This window comes from Brachionichthys hirsutus, chromosome 8 (genome assembly GCF_040956055.1).
Source record: "Brachionichthys hirsutus isolate HB-005 chromosome 8, CSIRO-AGI_Bhir_v1, whole genome shotgun sequence".
Classification (NCBI taxonomy): Eukaryota; Metazoa; Chordata; class Actinopteri; order Lophiiformes; family Brachionichthyidae; genus Brachionichthys; species Brachionichthys hirsutus.
In genome coordinates this window covers 1742435-1762882 of record NC_090904.1, presented here as the reverse complement: position 1 = coordinate 1762882, position 20448 = coordinate 1742435, and the positions used below count along the sequence as shown (strand labels likewise).

At 40.2% G+C, this 20448-nt stretch overlaps 1 protein-coding gene across 1 annotated transcript; it reads right to left on the bottom strand.

Moving 5' to 3' along the window:
- Window positions 1-259: 259 nt before the first annotated feature.
- Window positions 260-20026, bottom strand: LOC137898403 (zinc finger protein 740-like). The gene is made up of 7 exons (XM_068742438.1): window positions 19945-20026; window positions 18379-18541; window positions 18034-18216; window positions 17583-17721; window positions 16883-16990; window positions 3293-3411; window positions 260-3133 (listed from the first exon to the last, which is right to left on the bottom strand). The coding sequence occupies exons 2-7, from the start codon at window positions 18421-18423 to the stop codon at window positions 2960-2962; spliced, it is 768 nt and encodes a 255-aa protein (XP_068598539.1). The 5' UTR covers window positions 18424-18541; window positions 19945-20026; the 3' UTR covers window positions 260-2959.
- Window positions 20027-20448: the final 422 nt, after the last annotated feature.

The window sequence follows — 20448 nt, the reverse complement described above, 5'->3', positions numbered from 1 at the left end:
CCAAATTAAACAAGATGAAACATGTAAGGTCCGAGATAATGCCTGTGTGCTGGTTGTAATCCATCTTTAACTAAGAAGAAATTCAGTTCATGTCTGGGGGATGTAGTAAACTGCAAAATGCGCTTTAAATTGATTATTCCTTTTTTTTTTGCTGTTGTAACAAAACAAATGCTTTCATGTTGGAAATGAATGGCTGTAAAATCTTGAATAAATCTTTACCACAACAGAGTCTGAAATGAGTCAACACAACTCGTGAGTGTACAAAAGTCCTTTACAAATGATTTTATTTCAGCATAATAGTGAGAAGCCTCTCCTCAGATTTTCATATACTTGAAACTAATTGGATCACAAGGGTACATATTAGTTAGCCCGTTTTACAATAATCATTGTAACATGTTTTAGGAAGTTATCCTTATGCACTCATTTTCCTACACAAAATAATTAATATCAAGATCCTATTTTAACTGAGGACCATAACTCTGCATGCAAGACTAATAAAGAAAACAACTAATCTGTGATAGCTACAGTTGCTGTTGTTCATCTAATACCATTATCAATATAATTTACTACAAATACCAGGGACTTAGTATAAAAAAAACATTTTCTTGTGTTACTTCTGCCTCTAATGTCAAAATTACTGAACATTCTGGGCTCAACTGTACTGATCCAAATGGTTCTGTCCACGTTCTGTGGCGAGTTGAGGAGAAGTCGGCTTAGTCTAAACCCTAAAATCTAGCACAGTCTGAAGGAAAAAATATCCATCTTTTTTTTTTTTTTAGCTTTTCCTTTCACTCCAGTGTTTACAATTTTATCAGAATTAAAAAAAAGTCCTTGAAACAATCATCAAAATGTGATGAAAAATTCTCAGACAAATAAATCCTCGGATCCGCCTGAAAAATGAAACCAGTCTTATAAACAAATGATCTGAGACTCAAGGGTACTATTGCATTTTAACGACGAGATTGAGAATACTAAAAACAAAGGGCCAGGTAACAACAAGCGACCTCAACTATCTACTCTATTGCCCTTTAGCCATTTCCCTCCGTGCTCCTGCCAGCAGTAACCCCCCCCCCACTCCACAGTTCTGGAATAACGTTTCCATTTCCCAAACTGGGCGCCATTGCTGAACCTGGATCCTACTTAAATTCACCAAACCCGCACCGACCACACTTGAACCGTACTACAACTTTGCCTTGATAAACGGAAAATAAAAAAATACGTTTGTTAAAATACACAAGTCAGCAACCGCCTACTCATTTATATCAAACACAAACTTCTCGTGATGAATTTAAAACCAGTTAATGCCCTCCGTGATCGGACTCAGTTCAGTCTAGAACTTATTCTGGAGTCCTCTTCCCCACTCTGTGCTCAAACGAGACTTTCACGTTTCAGCACAGACGCCTGCTCTGCGCCGACTGACCGTCCAAGACGTTCACACAGTACGATCAAGAAGTTCAACAGAGGTGAAAGAAATCCTTTGTTACAATATCATTTAGTACTACAAGGAGGCTAAACCCAATGACGTGACAGACATCCATTATAACACATCAACCACATAACATCTGGCTAAAAAGGCAACGGTTAGCGTGTAGTAGAGTTAAGCAAGTGTTGATTCAGTTACGGCCTGCAACAGAAGGGGCTACAGACTGCGTTCCGGTGTCGTCACTAACAACGATCCAGAAGATGCGTTATCATCTAAAGACGGTCGGTGTCACCGAAGCCGTGAGCTGGAATGACAGCTTTGGGAAGGGGGAGGGGGAGGGGGGGGGCGTGAGGATGAAAGGCTGTCGTCTTGGTAAACACAGGTAGTCGTCGACTTACGACTGTTCGACCGCGCCGGTTACGACGTATCGGAACGCGAGCGCACAGAGTTCACCGGAATCGAGGGCATCCTGCGGTTTCACCCACGATGTCTACCAAGAGGAAATTGTCTCCATCTACTCTACAGCATAATATATTCAAGGTAATTGGGACATGGGCCAACTTGCGACCAAATCAAACGCGGCCGTAAGTCGTCGACGACCTGTACGTCTGAAAAAGGCAAATTAAAACAAAACACTAAGGCCACGAGATTCTGTAGAACCCCACTAATCTCACAGTGTGAGCATCTGTACAAACATAATGGGACATCAAGTGGCCAACCTGCACTCGTCTGGACCAGGAAGTATGGAGCGAGAGGGAGGACTCGCTTCTGGAGACCACGAGGTGCAGGCAGGTCGCCCTCGCACCAGTTATGAGCGTTTTGATACGAATAAGTTTCAAAACATTCACAAAAGCTTTGTATGCGAATTTCACTGAAACTGCAGCAACAGGTAGGACTTGAACCAATTTGTAATCGTCACATGGTTTGCGACTACTTTTATGCATAAAAAAAGTAATTTTCAATTATTTACATAAAAATAATGATCGAAACTCCACCCATGCTGACAAAGTCACGGAAATGCTGCTGCTCTGATCGTGTTGGAACGCCACGTTTACGCCGGATGCAAGAGCAACTTAAATCTGGTCTGGGAGCCAAAAACGGGCCACATAATGCAAAGTTAGGTGCACAAATGTTTTCGTCATCACTTCATCATAACTGAAAACAGGTCATGATTAAACAACACCCTCTCTGCCCCTCCCACGTACCGCCAAATGCAGATTTATCTGAACAACAATAAAAACTTATTTCCGCCCCCCACAAAGATCAAATACGATTTAGTACAAAACAGGACCGCTGTTCATCACAGGGGAGCCTTGTCTGTTTAACAAAAACAAAAAGAGAGAGAGAAAAATAAGCACAGTAAAAGTCGACCCCAAAAAAAAAAAAATACAAATGTCCCTCTGTCGTTAGGAATCCCAAGACTGGAGCTGTAATACGCACGTGCTAGAGCGTGGCTTCACTCAGCACAAAGCCGTGAAGAAGAAACCCTGTGGTTTGTCCTGCCTCCGGTGTTGTGGATGCAGGGAAGGTGGAATGTCAGACTGCCAGCCGGCCTGGAGGGGGGTGCAGCGGACTCCAAGTCTGGGGTGCGGGTGGTGCTTCTTGGGGATACGCGCGGGGCTCGCAGCACGGCTGGTTTTCCACTTTGGCGACGCCGCGACCCTGGCACAACCGCCGATGCCGCAACAGCCGGTCTGTCCGAGAAAAGTTCTTAAAACACAGTTTGAACAATGTTAATGGTGACATTTTAAAACATCAGTAAGGGCGAGATAAGATAGTCAAACCTGGCCGAGTGACCACCGCTATCAGATGATTGTTATTATTATGCTTCCTGTATAAGATGGCCGAATCCGTTCGCTTCGCACGTACCTGCTGGCACCGTTCACACTGGTACGGCTTCTCCCCACTGTGGACACGCTTGTGTCTCTCCAGGTGGTAGCGCTGGATAAACCTCATATCACACATGTCACAAGCAAATGGCTTCTCTCCTACAAGAGCACACAAATACACAGTCAATGCATCAGTTTTAGCGTCGCCTAGCAACAGCGTGTGCAGCTTCTCATGTGCTAATGCTGACCTAGAAGCTACAGTTCCAACACTTACACAAAGTTGTAAAAACAACATGCCCTCAGTAAATTTCAAGTAGTTCCAACATCTGAAGTAATATTCTAAGAGGCCTCGTCATCAACTCATTATGTGTAGATCGGAGTGGAATTGTATTTTTGTGGGCCGGATCTACGTTCAAATAGTTGTCCCCTAAAAGCGGGGCGAGTGTTTTGAAGCTGGTTCAACATCCCATCAAATGACTTGACAATCCAAACTCGAGTTTGTCGTGACCCCGCTTGGCCTCTCTCGGTAATAAGGGTACGGTGAAGGAACGCATACCCGTGTGGGTGAGGCTGTGTCTCTCCAGGTGGTTACGCTGAATAAACCTCATGTCACACATGGAGCAAGCATACGGCTTCAGCCCTACGCACACAGAGCAACACATTAGCCCCGCCGCCCACAGGCACAGGGAAATACACGGTCCGGGCTCAGGATGGCGCTAAGACCGGAGCACCGGCACAGAGGACGGCTCAACATTTCTACATGTGCATCATTCATTGTCTTCCTGGCGTGAAATGTTCAGACATGCGGTTAATCTGTGGCTAGTTATGTCAGGTTTTAACATACTGTGGAGATAAACGTGTGTTTGCAAAGAAAACATTCCGTCGTGAGCATTGTGTGAGAGAATGGCGAGCTACTGCTGATCGGGCGATTCATGGAACACCTGGTGTGAATTTTGCCATTAAGCTCCTTGTTAGAGAACAGCAAGTTGTGCAGAAACTACGGAAACATTGAACTGTTGGACACGTGCATTCGAAAAGTTTAGCGAAGGCTACTTCAAGTTCACCTGTAAAGGTCGTAGGGCATTTTAGATTTATCCTGATATTTCACCTAAAAGCCGAATATCCCTGACGTTTTGTGAGTAGTATATCTTAAGGCAAAATCCATGTTCATGCATATTAATAAAGAGCAGGTGCACGGACCCATACCCGTGTGGGTGAGGCTGTGTCTCGCCAGGTGGTAACGCTGAACAAACCTCATGTCACACATGGTGCAAGCAAAAGGTTTCACACCTAAACGCAGAGCATCCAGAAATTATTTTCATGACTTTTAATCTGCTAATTAGCAACGCACTAGTAATTAGTAACTAAAATCCAGAATTGATGGGCTGTTTAACCACTTTGCATTTGCTTTGTGGAGATTTAGTTTCTCTGTCCAAATCAACTATGTCAAATTTCAGATCCACAACTAAACACATCACATGAGCTGATGATGTCACAATGCTGCAATGACTTACATTTAACGACTTGCTTTAATTGGGCATTAGCATGCATAATGCAGGTTAGACCTGATCAAGAGAAGTTGTATTTAAGGACAGTACTGGTCTCAGTGATGGGTACGGTGGGCGGACGCATACCCAAGTGAGAGAGGTTGTGTCTCGCCAGGTGGTAGCGCTGAAAAAACCTCTTGTCACACATGGTGCAAGCATAAGGTTTCACACCTAAACGCAGAGCAGCAATATTACTTTACCCGTGCTTCCACTCCTTACAAATAAAAGCCTTTATCTACTCAGCCATTAGTTTTTAAGCACAGAACCATTCATACACAGACAAATAATATTAAATGCTGCCTTCTTGTATATTACCCACAATGAAAACTACTAAAATGGCCATTTTAGCTGAATCACAACTCAAATGATGAGGGAGTATTAATTCTCAAGTTATAATTTTGGCCATTGGACACTACGCTAAAATTAATTATTAATAGCCAGTTGAATTAAATATGAATTTAAATCATGCTAATAATCAACCAATATACATTTAATGTAAGTCACTAGTGAATAATCCTATTAAAGAGGCAACAGCATTTTCTGGAAAGCCATTTGTAAGCCCTGCAGTAACCAAAAATGAAATAAAAGCACAGGATGGAGCCAGATGTCTCAGTGTTGCTGGTTTTTATTTATTATTGAAGGAGCTCTATGTTCTAGGTACAAATTATTATTATTCTAACGTTTACTCATTGTACAGGTTCCAAAAATAGCAAGTTATTTCATCATAAGTACAGTATGCTGCATTTATTCGCATTATAAATACTATGTACTGGCAGGTGCACTGCCGCATACCCGTATGAGTGAGGCTGTGTCTCGCCAGGTGGTAACGCTGAACAAACCTCATGTCACACATGGTGCAAGCAAAAGGTTTCACACCTAAACGCAGAGCATCATGGTATTATTTCAGACTGTGCTCACAATGTTTCAATGTTCATTCAAATCAAAGAATTGATGGGTTGTTTGCCATTTCCTTTTTTCAATTTCATTATTATAAAGCAAATTCGTGATTTTTAAAGGTTTCTCCTCCAAATTCAATGAATAATGCATCAAACTGATCAAATCCACAACTTAACACATGACATGAGCTGATGATGCTGCAGTCCTGTATTCCTTCACACACTAACATTTGGTTTTTAACGTTGCATTTGCACACACGATGAAGCATAGGTTTGATCAAAACATTTTCTACGTATCCCTTTGGGAGAGCACTGATGATTACATCAGATGGCAGGCTCTGTATCTGACTATGTAATTACAGTCTGGTCTCAGTGATGGGCACGGTGGGCGGACGCATACCCAAATGAGTGAGGTTGTGTCTCGCCAGGTGGTAGCGCTGAAAAAACCTCTTGTCACACATGGTGCAAGCATAAGGTTTCACACCTAAATGCAAAGTAGCAATATTATAATACTTTGCCTCACTTTCTATATTATAGTTTAGAGGAATTAATATCTACACTATTGGTTATTAACCACACAATCGCCAATTCATGCAATAGAAAAAACTAGTCCCGAATACTTTTCTTTATGTTTTTATCATTTCATAGCATTGTTGCTACCAACAATCATTAAACAAACAAAAAAAACATTACTGCTTATCCTGCGACGATCTGACGGAATTAAATGTGCACACTGATTACTCCAAGTGAATGTCATGGGCGTGGTGCACGGACCCATACCGGTATGAGTGAGGCTGTGTCTCGCCAGGTGGTAACGCTGAAAAAACCTCATGTCACACATGGTGCAAGCAAAAGGTTTCACACCTAAACGCAGAGCATCCAGAGTTATTTGTGTCTCTGCCACCAATGGAAGACAGGTAATCTGTACTCCTGTGTCATTACTTAAGAGTACTACTATGGACTAAATTGATAATGGTGGTTAATAACCAATGCCAAACCCTAAATGTACTTACATGGACACAAGTATATAGATGGTATGGTATATAATATCTCGTGTCACACCTAGGATCCACTTACACAACACATGGTGGTGTCATCTGATTTGAAATTACATTTGAATAATTTGTGTACAAACACAGATGTTGAAGAGTAGACAGATATTTCAGCAACCTAATCTTGAGACTTTAATAAGATTGGCTGACGCATACCCAAATGAGTGAGGCTGTGTCTGGCCAGGTGGTAGCGCTGAAAAAACCTCTTGTCACACATGGTGCAAGCGTACGGCTTCACCCCTACGCACACAAAGTACCAACTTTAGCATAAAACACTCAACTGCCAAAAATCATCGACATTAAACTTTACTCGTTGTTTAGTAAAGTTTGGTTGCACTAATCAGCGCTTTAGTTCCAGCAGGCTTCAACATACCAAAACATCCAAATGACCAGACTTAGAATCGATTTGAACCAAAGCCTCAGTGGGCAATTTCAACCAACACATGTTTTTCCACACGATGCCAATGAGTACTTATGTTCATATAATTTCACCAAACTGTCTCCAGATTAGTGCAATGGATTTGGGACCATAAATACTTGCATTTTTTTTTTTTTTTTTACGCCGATTGCAGAGGATAGAAAATTTTAGGCAGTTGGTAAACAACCTTATAAAACATATTAAACCTGCAGTGCGGAACTTTTGTCTCCCCCTTGTGGCATTACACAAATCTACTGCACAGTAGCGGGTAACTTGACTGCCTTTCCATGTTCCTGCCAGAGAAGCCACCATTTTTCCCTCAGTCTGGTTAGTAGATTTAAAAACGACAACAATTCAATATACTTTTGAAATCCAGAGGGTAGACCGGGTGGCGACAGGCGTGATCAGCATTGTGTACGCTTGTTGGGCAAAGGTGCGAATGTAACTGCAACAGTCACAGTAAAATCAAAGTCCCGCACTGCAGCTTTATAATTGAACATTAATTTGCTGTACAAAAAAGGATTTATAGTAATAGAAGCTCTCAAAATCTATCACACAGATCCTAGCTCATGATTTAGCAAAAAATAAACTAGGAACTTGCGTTTCTCTACAAATAAAGCGGCTGCACAGTTAAAGCAGACTGTAAACAGTAATGAAGATCTTTCAGAAAATCTATTTCAAAATAGTAAAAGCAAAGCAAGTAACTCATTCATTGCAGAGGAAATGACACAATGACTGAGCTGTGAGCAGTCAGCTCGACATTTGCATGTTGTACCGTAATTCTCGACAGGTAAACCCGTGTTTACACCTCAGACTGCATTTCATTCCTCTCGCCTGAACTATACTGCATGTGGTTACTTGTCTTTCTCCCCTCCTCTCTTAGCCACTTCCTGAACTGTACCAATGTCCTTGGACTTTATTCTTTTTTTGTGGCTCACACTTCTCTCGTCTACACGGCATGCTCTATTCTTTCCCCGTCCGTTGCCTCCTCTTCATCTATTTCCACTCACTACTACTTTGTTCCAAGTAAGACTGGCCAGAGAGAAGTCCACGCAATCTGGTTATTGAGGTCTGCATTAGGGATGGCTTTTGATCTTTGACTAATCGTATAGTTATTAAATAGAAAAAAATAGTATTTAGAATTGATTTGTATACACAACAATGGTCTTGTAATAAAAAATGTTTTTCCTGGATTTTAACTTATACTTTGTAATAACAGAGGCAGTAACACACCTACAGGTTTGTATGCAATTGCGTTTAACAAAAGGACGATGCATTACAGCCAGGTGCTGGTAAAATGGGTAGAAACATACTGCAGCCATCAAAAAGCCCAAAAACTCAAGTAAATCTATTCTAGATCTACACCAAGCATACACACTATTCTATCTATTCATAACAGAGCACCAAGAAGCAAAAGATCCAATCGCCATTCAACAATCAATGGCTAGTTTTGCCGGCAGACAAAGAATAAGGTTCGACGCTCCGACCAACGGCCGCCATCTCAAAGATGGAAGCTAAACAACCAGGAGGTTTTCGCTCCTGTCGTGTTTGTTGAACGTGTCAAACAATGCAGAGGGACTACTGAATAGTATTTCTGCATTTTGCATCACTGCACATTTCTGAATATAATATAAATCCCGTTGTTTTGCTGAATCCAGTCACATCAGAGACAAACTCCCTATTTCATCAGTTTAACTAAAAGAACAACTTTTGAAATAGCTAATTAATTATCTGCTACCAAGGGTGTGGTTTTGCAAAGTTTCATTTCATGTCATTTCATATGCAAAGTATGGGCAAAATTATTTAACAAGTGTTTTGAGGTTTTTTGCTTATATATGAAGCACTAGCATCTATTAATATATTGACAGAAAGCAATACAAACTCGAGTTTGAAACAGCCATTTAAACAATATGCAGCGCATGCATGAGAAAAATCAGGGACAGCAAGGTCAAGGTTCAAAGAAGGAAACATACCAGTATGAGTGAGGCTGTGGCGCTCCAGCTGGTAACGTTGAATAAACCTCATGTCACACATGGTGCAAGCATACGGCTTCACACCTAAAAAGAACACAACAATGTTACATGTATTTATGTTGCTGAAGTTCATAAACACAAATAGTCATAAAATGTAAAGACTAAAGTAATGCTTTTACGTTGTTTACGACAACCAAAAATCTATTTGAGACAGTACAGAAGACCTGCAGATGTTCCGAGTTAAGATGCATCACCAACAAAGCAGAAAACTAGTTCCTGCACTGCACTGTAGATGATCTTCAATAATATTCAGGCATCTTGCAAACAGTAATATCATGGAATTATAATCTAAACATTTTTTCAGGCCCAATATTCTTTTATTGGTCCAGAAAATCTGGAGAAATGTCACCTTTTGATGTCTGCATTTAAAATACTTTAGTGTAATGTGCCTTTTCTCTAATATGACTTCATTTACTGCGTTTCATTACCTTGTACATGTGTAATGACAATAAACCTAACCTTATCTACTACGTAAAACAGTGTTCAATTATCAGCATGCAATAGTACCATTATCATATTGACACAAAACTGACAGAGTCACTTTTTCAGTGGACAGTTTTCCAACAAAGCCTATAAATTTGATTTAACATTTTAGAAGGGGGAATTCATGTACTAACAATGACTTAGTTCTGGCATCGCAGATGCCACATGAAAAAAAACAAATCCACATGTATGTTGCTAATATGAAGCTTTCATAATTAATAGGGAACAATTAATTCAAGCATACCAGTATGAGTGAGGCTGTGTCTTGCCAAATGGTAACGCTGGAAGAACCTCATGTCACACATGGAGCAAGCGTATGGCTTCACCCCTAAACGCACACAGTACCACACTTTTAAAAAACGTTTTCATGAACTATGTACACAAGATACGTCATTTCAAAATGTAATGTCGTTACAAGACCTAGTATTTTAACTGCTTCTATACAAACAAGGGATACAATTGGTCATAACAACCATATAAGGACTTACAAAATACAGATACAAGAAAAAAAAATATTCCTGCATTAATTATTTTTATCTTTGATTAAAAAGAAAAATTGATTTGTATATCAGAAATTCCAATTTGGCTTTCTGTCAAAATATGCACACGGCATACCATGTACAAAATTTTACAACCCCTGAATGCTTCAAGTTAGAGGGATAAATAGAAGTTATACCCGTATGGGTGAGAGTGTGTCTTGCCAGGTGGTATCTCTGGAAAAATCTCATGTCACACATGGAGCAAGCATATGGCTTCACCCCTGCACACACAGAGTAAAATGTTTTGGGATAGGAAGAACACAACAAACTGAACAGGGACACACTCATTTATGCATCCAGACATGTCAATTTCAGTGGCACTGAATCGACTCAACACTAAAATCTTTTTTTGACAATCCCTATTCTGTCTGCATGTGTGAAAAGTGGACCTAAATGAAGTTCGCCAAACATTAAGCAAAATTAATCACAAATGTCTATTTTATTCTGCACCACCGCGCCGCTGGATACAACAAGACAGGGTTTAAAAAACTGACGGGCAATTCTCCAGCTAACAACAATATTTAAAATTGCTTCACAATCATAAATATTGCAAAAACATGAAACTCAATCTATAACCACGGTACACATAAACTTCAGTAACCTGGGTATTTGGGCTCTAATGTACCAAAGAAGTTTGAACCCATACCCGTGTGAGTGAGGCTGTGTCTTGCCAAGTGGTAGCGTTGAAAAAACCTCATGTCACACATGGAGCAAGCGTATGGCTTCACCCCTACGCACACAGAAAATATATAAACATAAAGCCAGAAGCAGAAAAGCATCAGGTCATAACCATCAACCCCCCCCTTATATTGGGTCTTTTGTTTTAACATATTATACCACCCTGAGAAAACACTTTCTTTGCTCTAAATGGTTTTGTGTTGCAACCCTAAGTGGGTCAAAAGTTGTGATTGTTCAGGTGGCCATATTGTGCAGTCATGTATTTATGTCACGAGCTAAAAGTGAGGTACTTCACCATCCTAATACATGTCTGGATACATCTTCACGCTTCTAAATAGAACGTTTTGAGCCGTTTGTCATTTTGGATGCTAAAAATGTTTACACTGCTACTGCAGAGCTAAGGTATGTCTAAAACATTACTACCAAATGAGCTAGCATTAGCATACGCGTACCAGTATGAGTGAGGCTGTGTCTGGCCAGATGGTAACGTTGGAAGAACCTCATGTCACACATGGAGCAAGCGTACGGCTTCACCCCTACATACACAAAGTAGCAGCACATTAGCTCGGATTTTCCTTCATAACACAAACCAATATTTTAGCTAGCTAGTACCGTCCTCAAGTATAAAAGGAAAGCATCGTTTACAAGCATTAAATGAGTAGAACCCCCCAGAAACAACACAATCCAATGAAGGTTTTGATTCAAATTGCTAAAAAAAAAATATATTCTGTTATGGGGAGCATCTGGAATACATCATGAAACAAAAGCTGCAAAAATATTTAAGCCAAGCATGATCAAAACAGACACGACAGCAGCGAGATGGCAAAAAAAAAAACCATCTACAACACTGGCCTGCTGATGACATTTTTCTGTTAAAATCAAGTACTTCAGGGCATGTTCTGTACTCTGAACTGAACTGTTCTGAAACCAAAAACATTTCTAACATTTTAAAGCGAGTGACAAATTTCTACCCCATTTGAACAATTCATCTTCTGTGGTTGCCCAGTGTCATGGGAGCCCGATGGAATTGTACTAGCACAGAGAAATTATCTTGCTCGTTCATCGGGTACTTCTTGCTTTTATCCATGCCACCTATCAAATACTAAAATTGATGGCTTTTGTAGTTCTATGCGTTTTGTTTTATCTCAAGCTTCTTTGGTAAAAAAAAGTATTGATCTCAATGAGACTGACAGATTAAATAACAGTTTGAACTTGAATCGGGTACGGTAAAGGGACGCATACCCGTATGAGTGAGGCTGTGTCTGGCCAGATGGTAACGTTGGAAGAACCTCATGTCACACATGGAGCAAGCGTACGGCTTCACCCCTACATACACAGAGTATCAGCACATTAGCTCGGATTTTCCTTCATAACACAAACCAATATTTTAGCTAGCTAGTACCGTCCTAAAGCATTAAAGGAAAGCATCATTTACAAGCATTAAATGACTAGGACCTTGGAGACATAACACAATCCAATCAAGCTTCATGCATAGGGGTGATCGGTCTTGATTCTAATTGCTAAAAAAAAATTATTCTGTTATGGGGAGCATCCGGAATACATCATGAAACAAAAGCAGCAAAAATATTTAAGCCAAGCATGATCAAAACCGACACGACAGCAGCGAGATGGCAAAAAAACCCATCTACAACACCGGCCTGCTGAAGCAGAAACAGCAGCACGCTGCACCGTCCGCTACGACATGGACCAGCAAGATGTTTTGACATTATGGTGAGCATACTTGTTGCGACTTACTGCAAGCTTCAATAGTATGTCAACAAACACATCTGTTCAGTTTAAGATGGCGTGAAAGTGTGTATTGCTGAAGCGCTATAAGTGTGAAATTAAATTAAATGAGCTGTGCAGCAATTAATATTCAAAAGTGCGTGGACATCAAAGGACTATTCCCATAATATACCATGGCCCGTGCATCTGAAAATTCAGTGCGGCTGGATTGGCCGAATCCAATCAAAATATTGTATCTCAGTTAACATATGACCAGATACGTAAAGTACATATAACTGGTGTACACTATGTTTACGACATATATGTAATGTCTTACACATGATCTGCATATCATGGTTACTAAAGAAACCTTAATTTATGGGATAATATAGTCCCCACCCACATCGAGTTGAAAGCCTCATTTTGATCATACGGGCTGGTTTAATGGTTAAAATAGCTGGCCACCATGTCAATGACAAAAACACGCCGAGGAGGTAATGTTTCATTCAAAATGATAAATATATATATATATATACTTTGTGCTTCATACAAATTGGTAAAGACTATTTTCTTAAGCCAAAGGCGTACAGGTGAGGTTCTGATGAGGTTGACAATGTTACAGCAAATGACAATTTCAGCCAAATGATAAAGGCAACCTTTATCTCTTTAGCTTTGATAGCTTATGAAGCACCTTTTGACGATGCCCCAAATTAAATGGGAGCCTGAAAAACCTGCGTCAAACTGCAATGGTACAAAAGGGATGCTACACTTTGAGGGGTCCAAAAAGAAGCTTCTGTAAATCATGTCTGGTGGTCCCTTACATCTCTGCATTTACCTTGATTGTTTCACTGCGCATGCTAAATATGGGGTCCTCAAATATATGATGATATTTTTCTGTTAAAATCAAGTACTTCAGGGTATGTTTTGTACTCTGAACTGAACTGTTCTGAACCCAAAAACATTTTCTAACATTTTAAAGCGAATGACAAATTTCTACCCCATTTTAACTACCGGTATTCATTTCCTGTGGTTGCCCAGTGTCATAGGAGCCCGATGGAATTGTATTAGCAAAGAGAAATTATCTTGCTCGTTCATCGGGTACTTCTTGCTTTTATCCAGGCCACCTACGGTACGGTAAAGGGACGCATACCCGTATGAGTGAGGCTGTGTCTGGCCAGATGGTAACGTTGGAAGAACCTCATGTCACACATGGAGCAAGCGTACGGCTTCACCCCTACATACACAGAGTATCAGCACATTAGCTCGGATTTTCCTTCATAACACAAACCAATATTTTAGCTAGCTAGTACCGTCCTAAAGCATTAAAGGAAAGCAGCATTTACAAGCATTAAATGACTAGGACCTTGGAGACATAACACAATCCAATCAAGCTTCATGCATAGGGGTGATTGGTCTTGATTCTAATTGCTAAAAAAATTATTCTGTTATGGGGAGCATCTGGAATACATCATGAAACAAAAGCTGCAAAAATATTTAAGCCAAGCATGATCAAAACCGACACGACAGCATCTACAACACCGGCCTGCTGATGATATTTTTCTGTTAAAATCAAGTACTTCAGGGTATGTTTTGTACTCTGAACTGAACTGTTCTGAACCCCCCAAAAATATTTCTAACATTTTAAAGCGAATGACACATTTCGACCTCATTTTAACTACCGGTATTCATTTCCTGTGGTTGCCCAGTGACATGGGAACCCGATGGAATTGTATTAGCAAAGAGAAATTATCTTGCTCGTTCATCGGGTACTTCTTGCTTTTATCCAGGCCACCTACCAAATACAAAAATTGATGGCCGACTCAAAAGAGGAATAATCCTTTCATAGCATGCTCAATGCTGTAGTACGGGGCTGTTTAATATTATGTTTAAGAAAAAGGGTCTTCTGGACATTCATGTTTGCTTGTCGTTTCTTTTGTAGTTCTATGCGTTTTGTTTTATCTCAAGCTTCTTTGGTAAAAAAAGTATTGATGTCAATGAGACTGACAGATTAAATAACAGTTTGAACTTGAATTGGGTACGGTAAAGGGACGCATACCCGTATGAATGAGCCTGTGTCTCTCCAGGTGGTAACGCTGAAAAAACCTCATGTCACATATGGAACAAGCGTATGGCTTCACCCCTACACACACAAAGCATAAAAGCATTAGCTACTCATCTATAAAATAAGTGGAAAGGTGGAGGGATTATAATTACGTAAGTAACAAAAATAAAACACACAGAAAAGAATAGCTGCGATGCTGCCACCATGAGCTACTGCTCACTCAAGCCACTGGGACATTGGAATCAAATAATGTACACATACAGTAAACTATGCCAACTGAACTGGGCCCCTTTGGTCAATGCAAGTTCAGAATTGTTCATTTATTTTGATCAATGCAGGGGCAGTATTTACTGGATTGGAAAAAGAATGACGTTGGATATTAACTTACCCATAGCAAACTTCTTTGACAATGAAAAACAGGATTGTATAAAATGGTTCAATCAAATTATTGATTTAGAAATGCTTTTCAAAAAAAGTAATACATTTTCATTGCAATTAAAATTAAATTAATAACAGTCCTTTGATGTCCATGCATTTTCAGTGAAACTATAACAATTAAGATACAAAATTATAAATAATATAGATGAATGTGCAGGTTTCTTGTGCTTGTCGGTTACCAAATGCAGTTTAAGCACTGGGGTCAAAATGTTTGTGTCCACTTTTAAGTCCACTATCAAAAAGTCTTGTTTCAGAAACTGCTCTCATTTAGCAATATAAATGATAGAATTTTCTAAATAGCTTCCTATTTCATGAATAGCTTTCTTAATGTTTATTCAAATCCATATTTATTTATTAAAGAAAAGTACTAAAAAGGTCAGCAAGTCACATAAATCAAGCACAAGTATTCTTGTAATACTTAAGTATTATTGCTGTCTTTCAGTAGGGAATAAAAAAAACATAAAAAAATAACATGGCTGTTCATGGTCAGCTGGACACCAATACGGTGGTGCCAATGGTTCTGTTCATTCGAAGACAATTTCTCAGCACAAATCTGCTTCCAAACAGATAGTTCTAAAGATTCTACTCACTGATTTTCTTCAAACAATCTAGACAAAGGCTTCAGAATAAAGTACCCAATGTTCTTCATCGGGAGTGCTTGGTTGAGGAGTGTGGGTGGCAACATGTGGGCTGTTGAGCTGGTAGACAGCCAGTTGCAACACAGCACTACTCGATTGTGCAGAGTGGTACAGCTGATGTGTTTACAGAACATGCAGTATTATTAGCCCGTGGGTGGTTGCACCATGTGAAGAGTGCATCAAACATGCATCTCCCATGGCTCCTGTCTTATTTCAATGACTGCTAATTAAAATAATAAAATTACTCAAAATGATTCCCCAAAAACAGATATGGACCAAAACCATCAGAATGGAACACAAAAACAAGTTATTTCCATAATTATCAGTTGAATTTAGAGAGAAGGTTTATGGTAGTCAGAGAGGTTCTAAGGTACTAAAGATCAATCCCACCTAACATTCTGGAAAAAAGAACAAAGTCTCAAAACCTCTGAGAACTCCCACAAACATGCATCCAAGTGTTCTTCCGTGTAGAAAAACGGAACACTATGATTAGTGTAAATAATGAACATCTAAAAAGGAAAGACACCATTTTATTAACGTTAAAACAATAGTTTTTAATAGTGGACTCAGGATCACACTGAATCATTATCACCTGTAAATTTTACCTGATGTTGAGGAATCAATATTTACGAGACAAAAACTGTGCTTTATATTTTGGGGTGAACAGATTTTGGGGATGGCTTTGTTGGAAATTACTGTCCACAGACTAAATGAACCCTGAGCACCTGTCCATTGCTTCAAGAAACAGACTACAAGTGTAGTCAGGTTTGTGTAATATGGGTACGGTTAAAGGACGCATACCCGTGTGAATGAGGCTGTGTCTCTCCAGGTGGTAACGCTGAATAAACCTCATGTCACATACGGCACAAGCATACGGCTTCTCCCCTAAACCGAAGAGCACCAGTTTTAGTTAAACTCCCCACAGATACCACCATTTAGCTGTGAGGAAATGACTATTACCAGAAAACAAGGTTTTAAAGCAAGCCATTGCAAAACCTCACAGTTGGATAGTCCGAGAATAAGATTCAGTCCAACTCAAGCTTTCAGGTAAAACAAATTATTTTTAAATCAAAATCCGTCGGCTTAACTGAAACCAGAGTTGTTGTAAGCGTGAAACATACCTGTGTGAATGAGGATATGTCTCTTCAGGTGGTATCCACTCCTAAATGCTCCATAACAGTGATCACAAATAAAGTTTTTCTGCACTTTGGATGATGGACCATTCTCATCTCCTGTGCCCTAATAAGAACAGTATAGAATAACAGTTCAACATTTGACTCAAATGCCAGTTCAGCAGTCCACTAACTATAAACTATGATAAAGTGCATTTAATCACTAAAGCAATGTCAGACATACAAACCCAGAAATGCAATTGCATTTTTTTGCACTAATTTTGTGGTGCCTTTCTTGCATATACATGAAGCTTTCTTTTTCTCCATGTGTGATTCTATTACATAAATTAATATTCAAACTGAAAAATAGCCCACAGTCCCTTCCGATGGCCTAATGCCCTCATGTTACTGCTCCCCCGTTGCACACACAAATGGAGTTATTGTGCTCGGCTTTACCCTGCTCCCCCTCCCCCTTCTTCCTCTACAGAGATCCTCCACCCCCTCCACATCTTCTCTAAACTCCTCGCCCCACCCCCCACACAAACAGAAAGTACACAAACGAAAGCTCCAAGTCAGGCACACTTGTATAAACTTAAATGCATTTACAAAAATGTGTGGTAGCAGCTGTTTTTTTTTTTTTTTTAATAGAGGAAAATTAAAACAAACAGCCCATTCCCAATTTAGCAACTACAGCCACTGACCTTCCCACCCCTTCCCTCTTGTTCTCTCACTTTACAGGGCGTTACGGATTTCCTGTTCTTTTTTTTCTGCTGCATTTCCTCATTGGCCCTCATCTCCTTCTCATCCAGCAGGCGTGCGGCTTGGAATTCACCGTCCTTCCGGATTAGCTAGAGTCAGACATAAAGACAATTATTCTCAGATTCCACAGCTGAAAACATGTGCATAACCTGCGAGTCATTATGTCAGTGCTATCTCAATTTGTGCTAGCCATTAGCAAATGTAATCTAAACTCACATTTCAATTGGTAAGTTTAAGAACATCAAAGACAAGAGTTAGGGTTGCCTTAGAAATAAATCATCATGAGTACACAGAGAACAAAAAACCCACAAAGAAAAACAATGAAATGTCAAAGCATCAGTGGGTTTACAACATTGACACTAATAAAAGCAGTGCATGTTATATCCCAAGTGGGTCCTCACCAGGGGTGGACAGCTCATTCCAGACGGGAGGATCATGTGGCTCTGGGGACCACGGTCAGGTCCCTCTCGCTGTGGTGGGCCATGGCCAAGAGGAGCCATCATTTTCTTAGGTGGAGCCGCCATGGTGCTGGCCTGCATCAGGGCCATACTGGAGAGGACAGCTTCACAGCCAAGCAGCCCTGCCTGCACAGAAAAATCAAGAATAACACAACTACAATTAACTCAAAATTGTCTGAATCTCTTACCACAGAAACTCTATTTTCTAAACTACTCAACGACAACATCCCGAGCGACATGATTTTAAGTAAAGTTATCTGTAACCACTTTGGCGTTGGCAAAACAAACCCATTTCATGTGGTCGCGGACTGAGCTGCTGGGCAGATGTGACATTGCTGTGGTGTATATGAGCGCAGGGACAGGGGTGGGGACAAGGTCATCCAGAGATCCGTCAGTCAGGATGGTCGGGCTGGTGGGACGCCACACCCACCTCACTCATCTAGCATTAAAACTGAGGAAGAGGAGGATTTACATGAAACAGATGAACACACACCACCACCCCCCGTTCTTATCGCTGCGTCACCACACAACAAATACCGCTATACATTTATATTACTGAGCTAAACAAATAATCACCGTAACAGATTTGGAGACATACAGAACAAACATGCTCTCTTGTCCAGTAATCAGAAGAAGAAACAATTGATAACCATTGCCAAGTTATCTTAAATTGGAGATTTTATATGAGGGTTCAACAACAGGTAATGTGGTTTTTTCAGGGTGTATAATATTAAAAAACGAATGATCCCATTACCACCTTTCTTTTCATACTAGCATTTCTATGAGGTGAAGAAAACATGCAGAAATATTTAGTGGAGAAACAATCTGAAGGCCAAATCTACACAGCAATACCAAAAAAACAACACAATGAATTGGGACTTTTAGAATAGAATAGACTAGAAATAGAATAGAAAGCCTTTATTGTCATGGCATAGTAGCTACACAATGAGATTAGGAGAATGATTTTCGAGACATCTCAAAATATTAAAGAAAACCACAAAAGTGTTTTAACCTCACAATGCGTTAAACATTTTCTAAAACATCGACTTCGGCATACGTTATAACACAACAAAGAATCGCTAAACAGTAATCGTGTTTCTATTTTATATCCAATATAAAAGCGTCACGTCCACTTAAACACCTTAGCAAGTGAAATCGAGACAAGAGGATTCATTAGCCTGATTTCATTCACGCTTATGTTGGTTGGGATTGGCATATCAGTTTGAATTTGATTGTGGTTTGTATGTATGGATCTGTGTGCACCAACCCAACTCTGGTGGCGTCACACTGAATAGTGTGCTTCAAAATTAACATTGTTTTTAAGAAAACACAAATTTACTCGAAATCTGTCCCTTTATCTCGTGGACCGCTAATCTAGGTTTTTTTTTTCTTTCTTCAAAATGTGACACAAATTCATAGTTAGGCTCGTCTTCCATTATTCATCATTGAAAGAGACGAAACATTACTTTAATACGACGGCGCTTTCGCCATTAGTCTTGGTTAGCTGTAGCCGGCTAACGTCGGGCTAACGCGTCGTTATCGTTGGAAAACACCAATCAAAATACTTTATAATCTCTTAGTTGTGTGAATCGCCGTTATCTCCGCGGGAAAATTACCGTGAACATACCAAAACGGTGCTCCGGCAATAAATATGTAATTACCGTGTGGAGCGAGTTGGCCTACCAACTACCAGCCGACATAAGGTTGTGTTAGCTGGTGTTGAACACGCCAGCTAACATAAGCTAGCCGCTAGCTGCTTGATGGCGCCCTCGCCCACTAAAATAATAGCAACGAAACATTTTATAAATCAATATGGCTGTCTATTCGATACCGTTGCGTTATTTGAGTATCTACCTTGCAGGACGAGCCCATTAACCTTTTCACCGTGACGAAAAATTCAAAACACGAAGCTCAACTCGTTCAAGAGAAAATTTAGCGATAAACACATTCGTGATGGCCGTCGCGAAGAAGAGTGCCCTCCCCCTCCCCCCTGACGATTCCGCCAACGTGTTAGCGAGCTAGCAATGGCTAACACTTGACGCTACGATTGTTAGCTAGCTATCAATGGCTAACATTTGACGCTACATTATGTTAGCGAGCTAGCAATGGCTAACACTTGACGCTACGTTTGTTAGCGAACTAGCAATGGCTAACATTTGACGCTACGTTATCTTAGCGAGCTAGCAATGGCTAACATTTGACGCTACGTTATCTTAGCGAGCTAGCAATGGCTAACATTTGACGCTACATTATTGAGCAAATCCACTCGCTGCTGTTTCCAAAGCGTGCGCATTCACAAATGAACCCACGACGCAATGACTATTACCGTGCACACGAACACCGCAGAAAATGAAAACC

What these genes read in the sequence shown, in the direction of transcription:
- LOC137898403 (XM_068742438.1), bottom strand. Translation starts at nt 18,423, where the DNA reads ATGTCACATCTGCCCAGCAGCTCAGTCCGCGACCACATGAAATGG. An exon ending in GAGAGAACAAGAGGGAAGGG is followed by an intron (nt 16,991 to 17,582) that starts GTGGGAAGGTCA and finishes AGGGCACAGGAG; the next exon opens with ATGAGAATGGTCCATCATCC. An exon ending in AGTGTGAACGGTGCCAGCAG is followed by an intron (nt 3,134 to 3,292) that starts GTACGTGCGAAG and finishes CTGTGTTTTAAG; the next exon opens with AACTTTTCTCGGACAGACCG.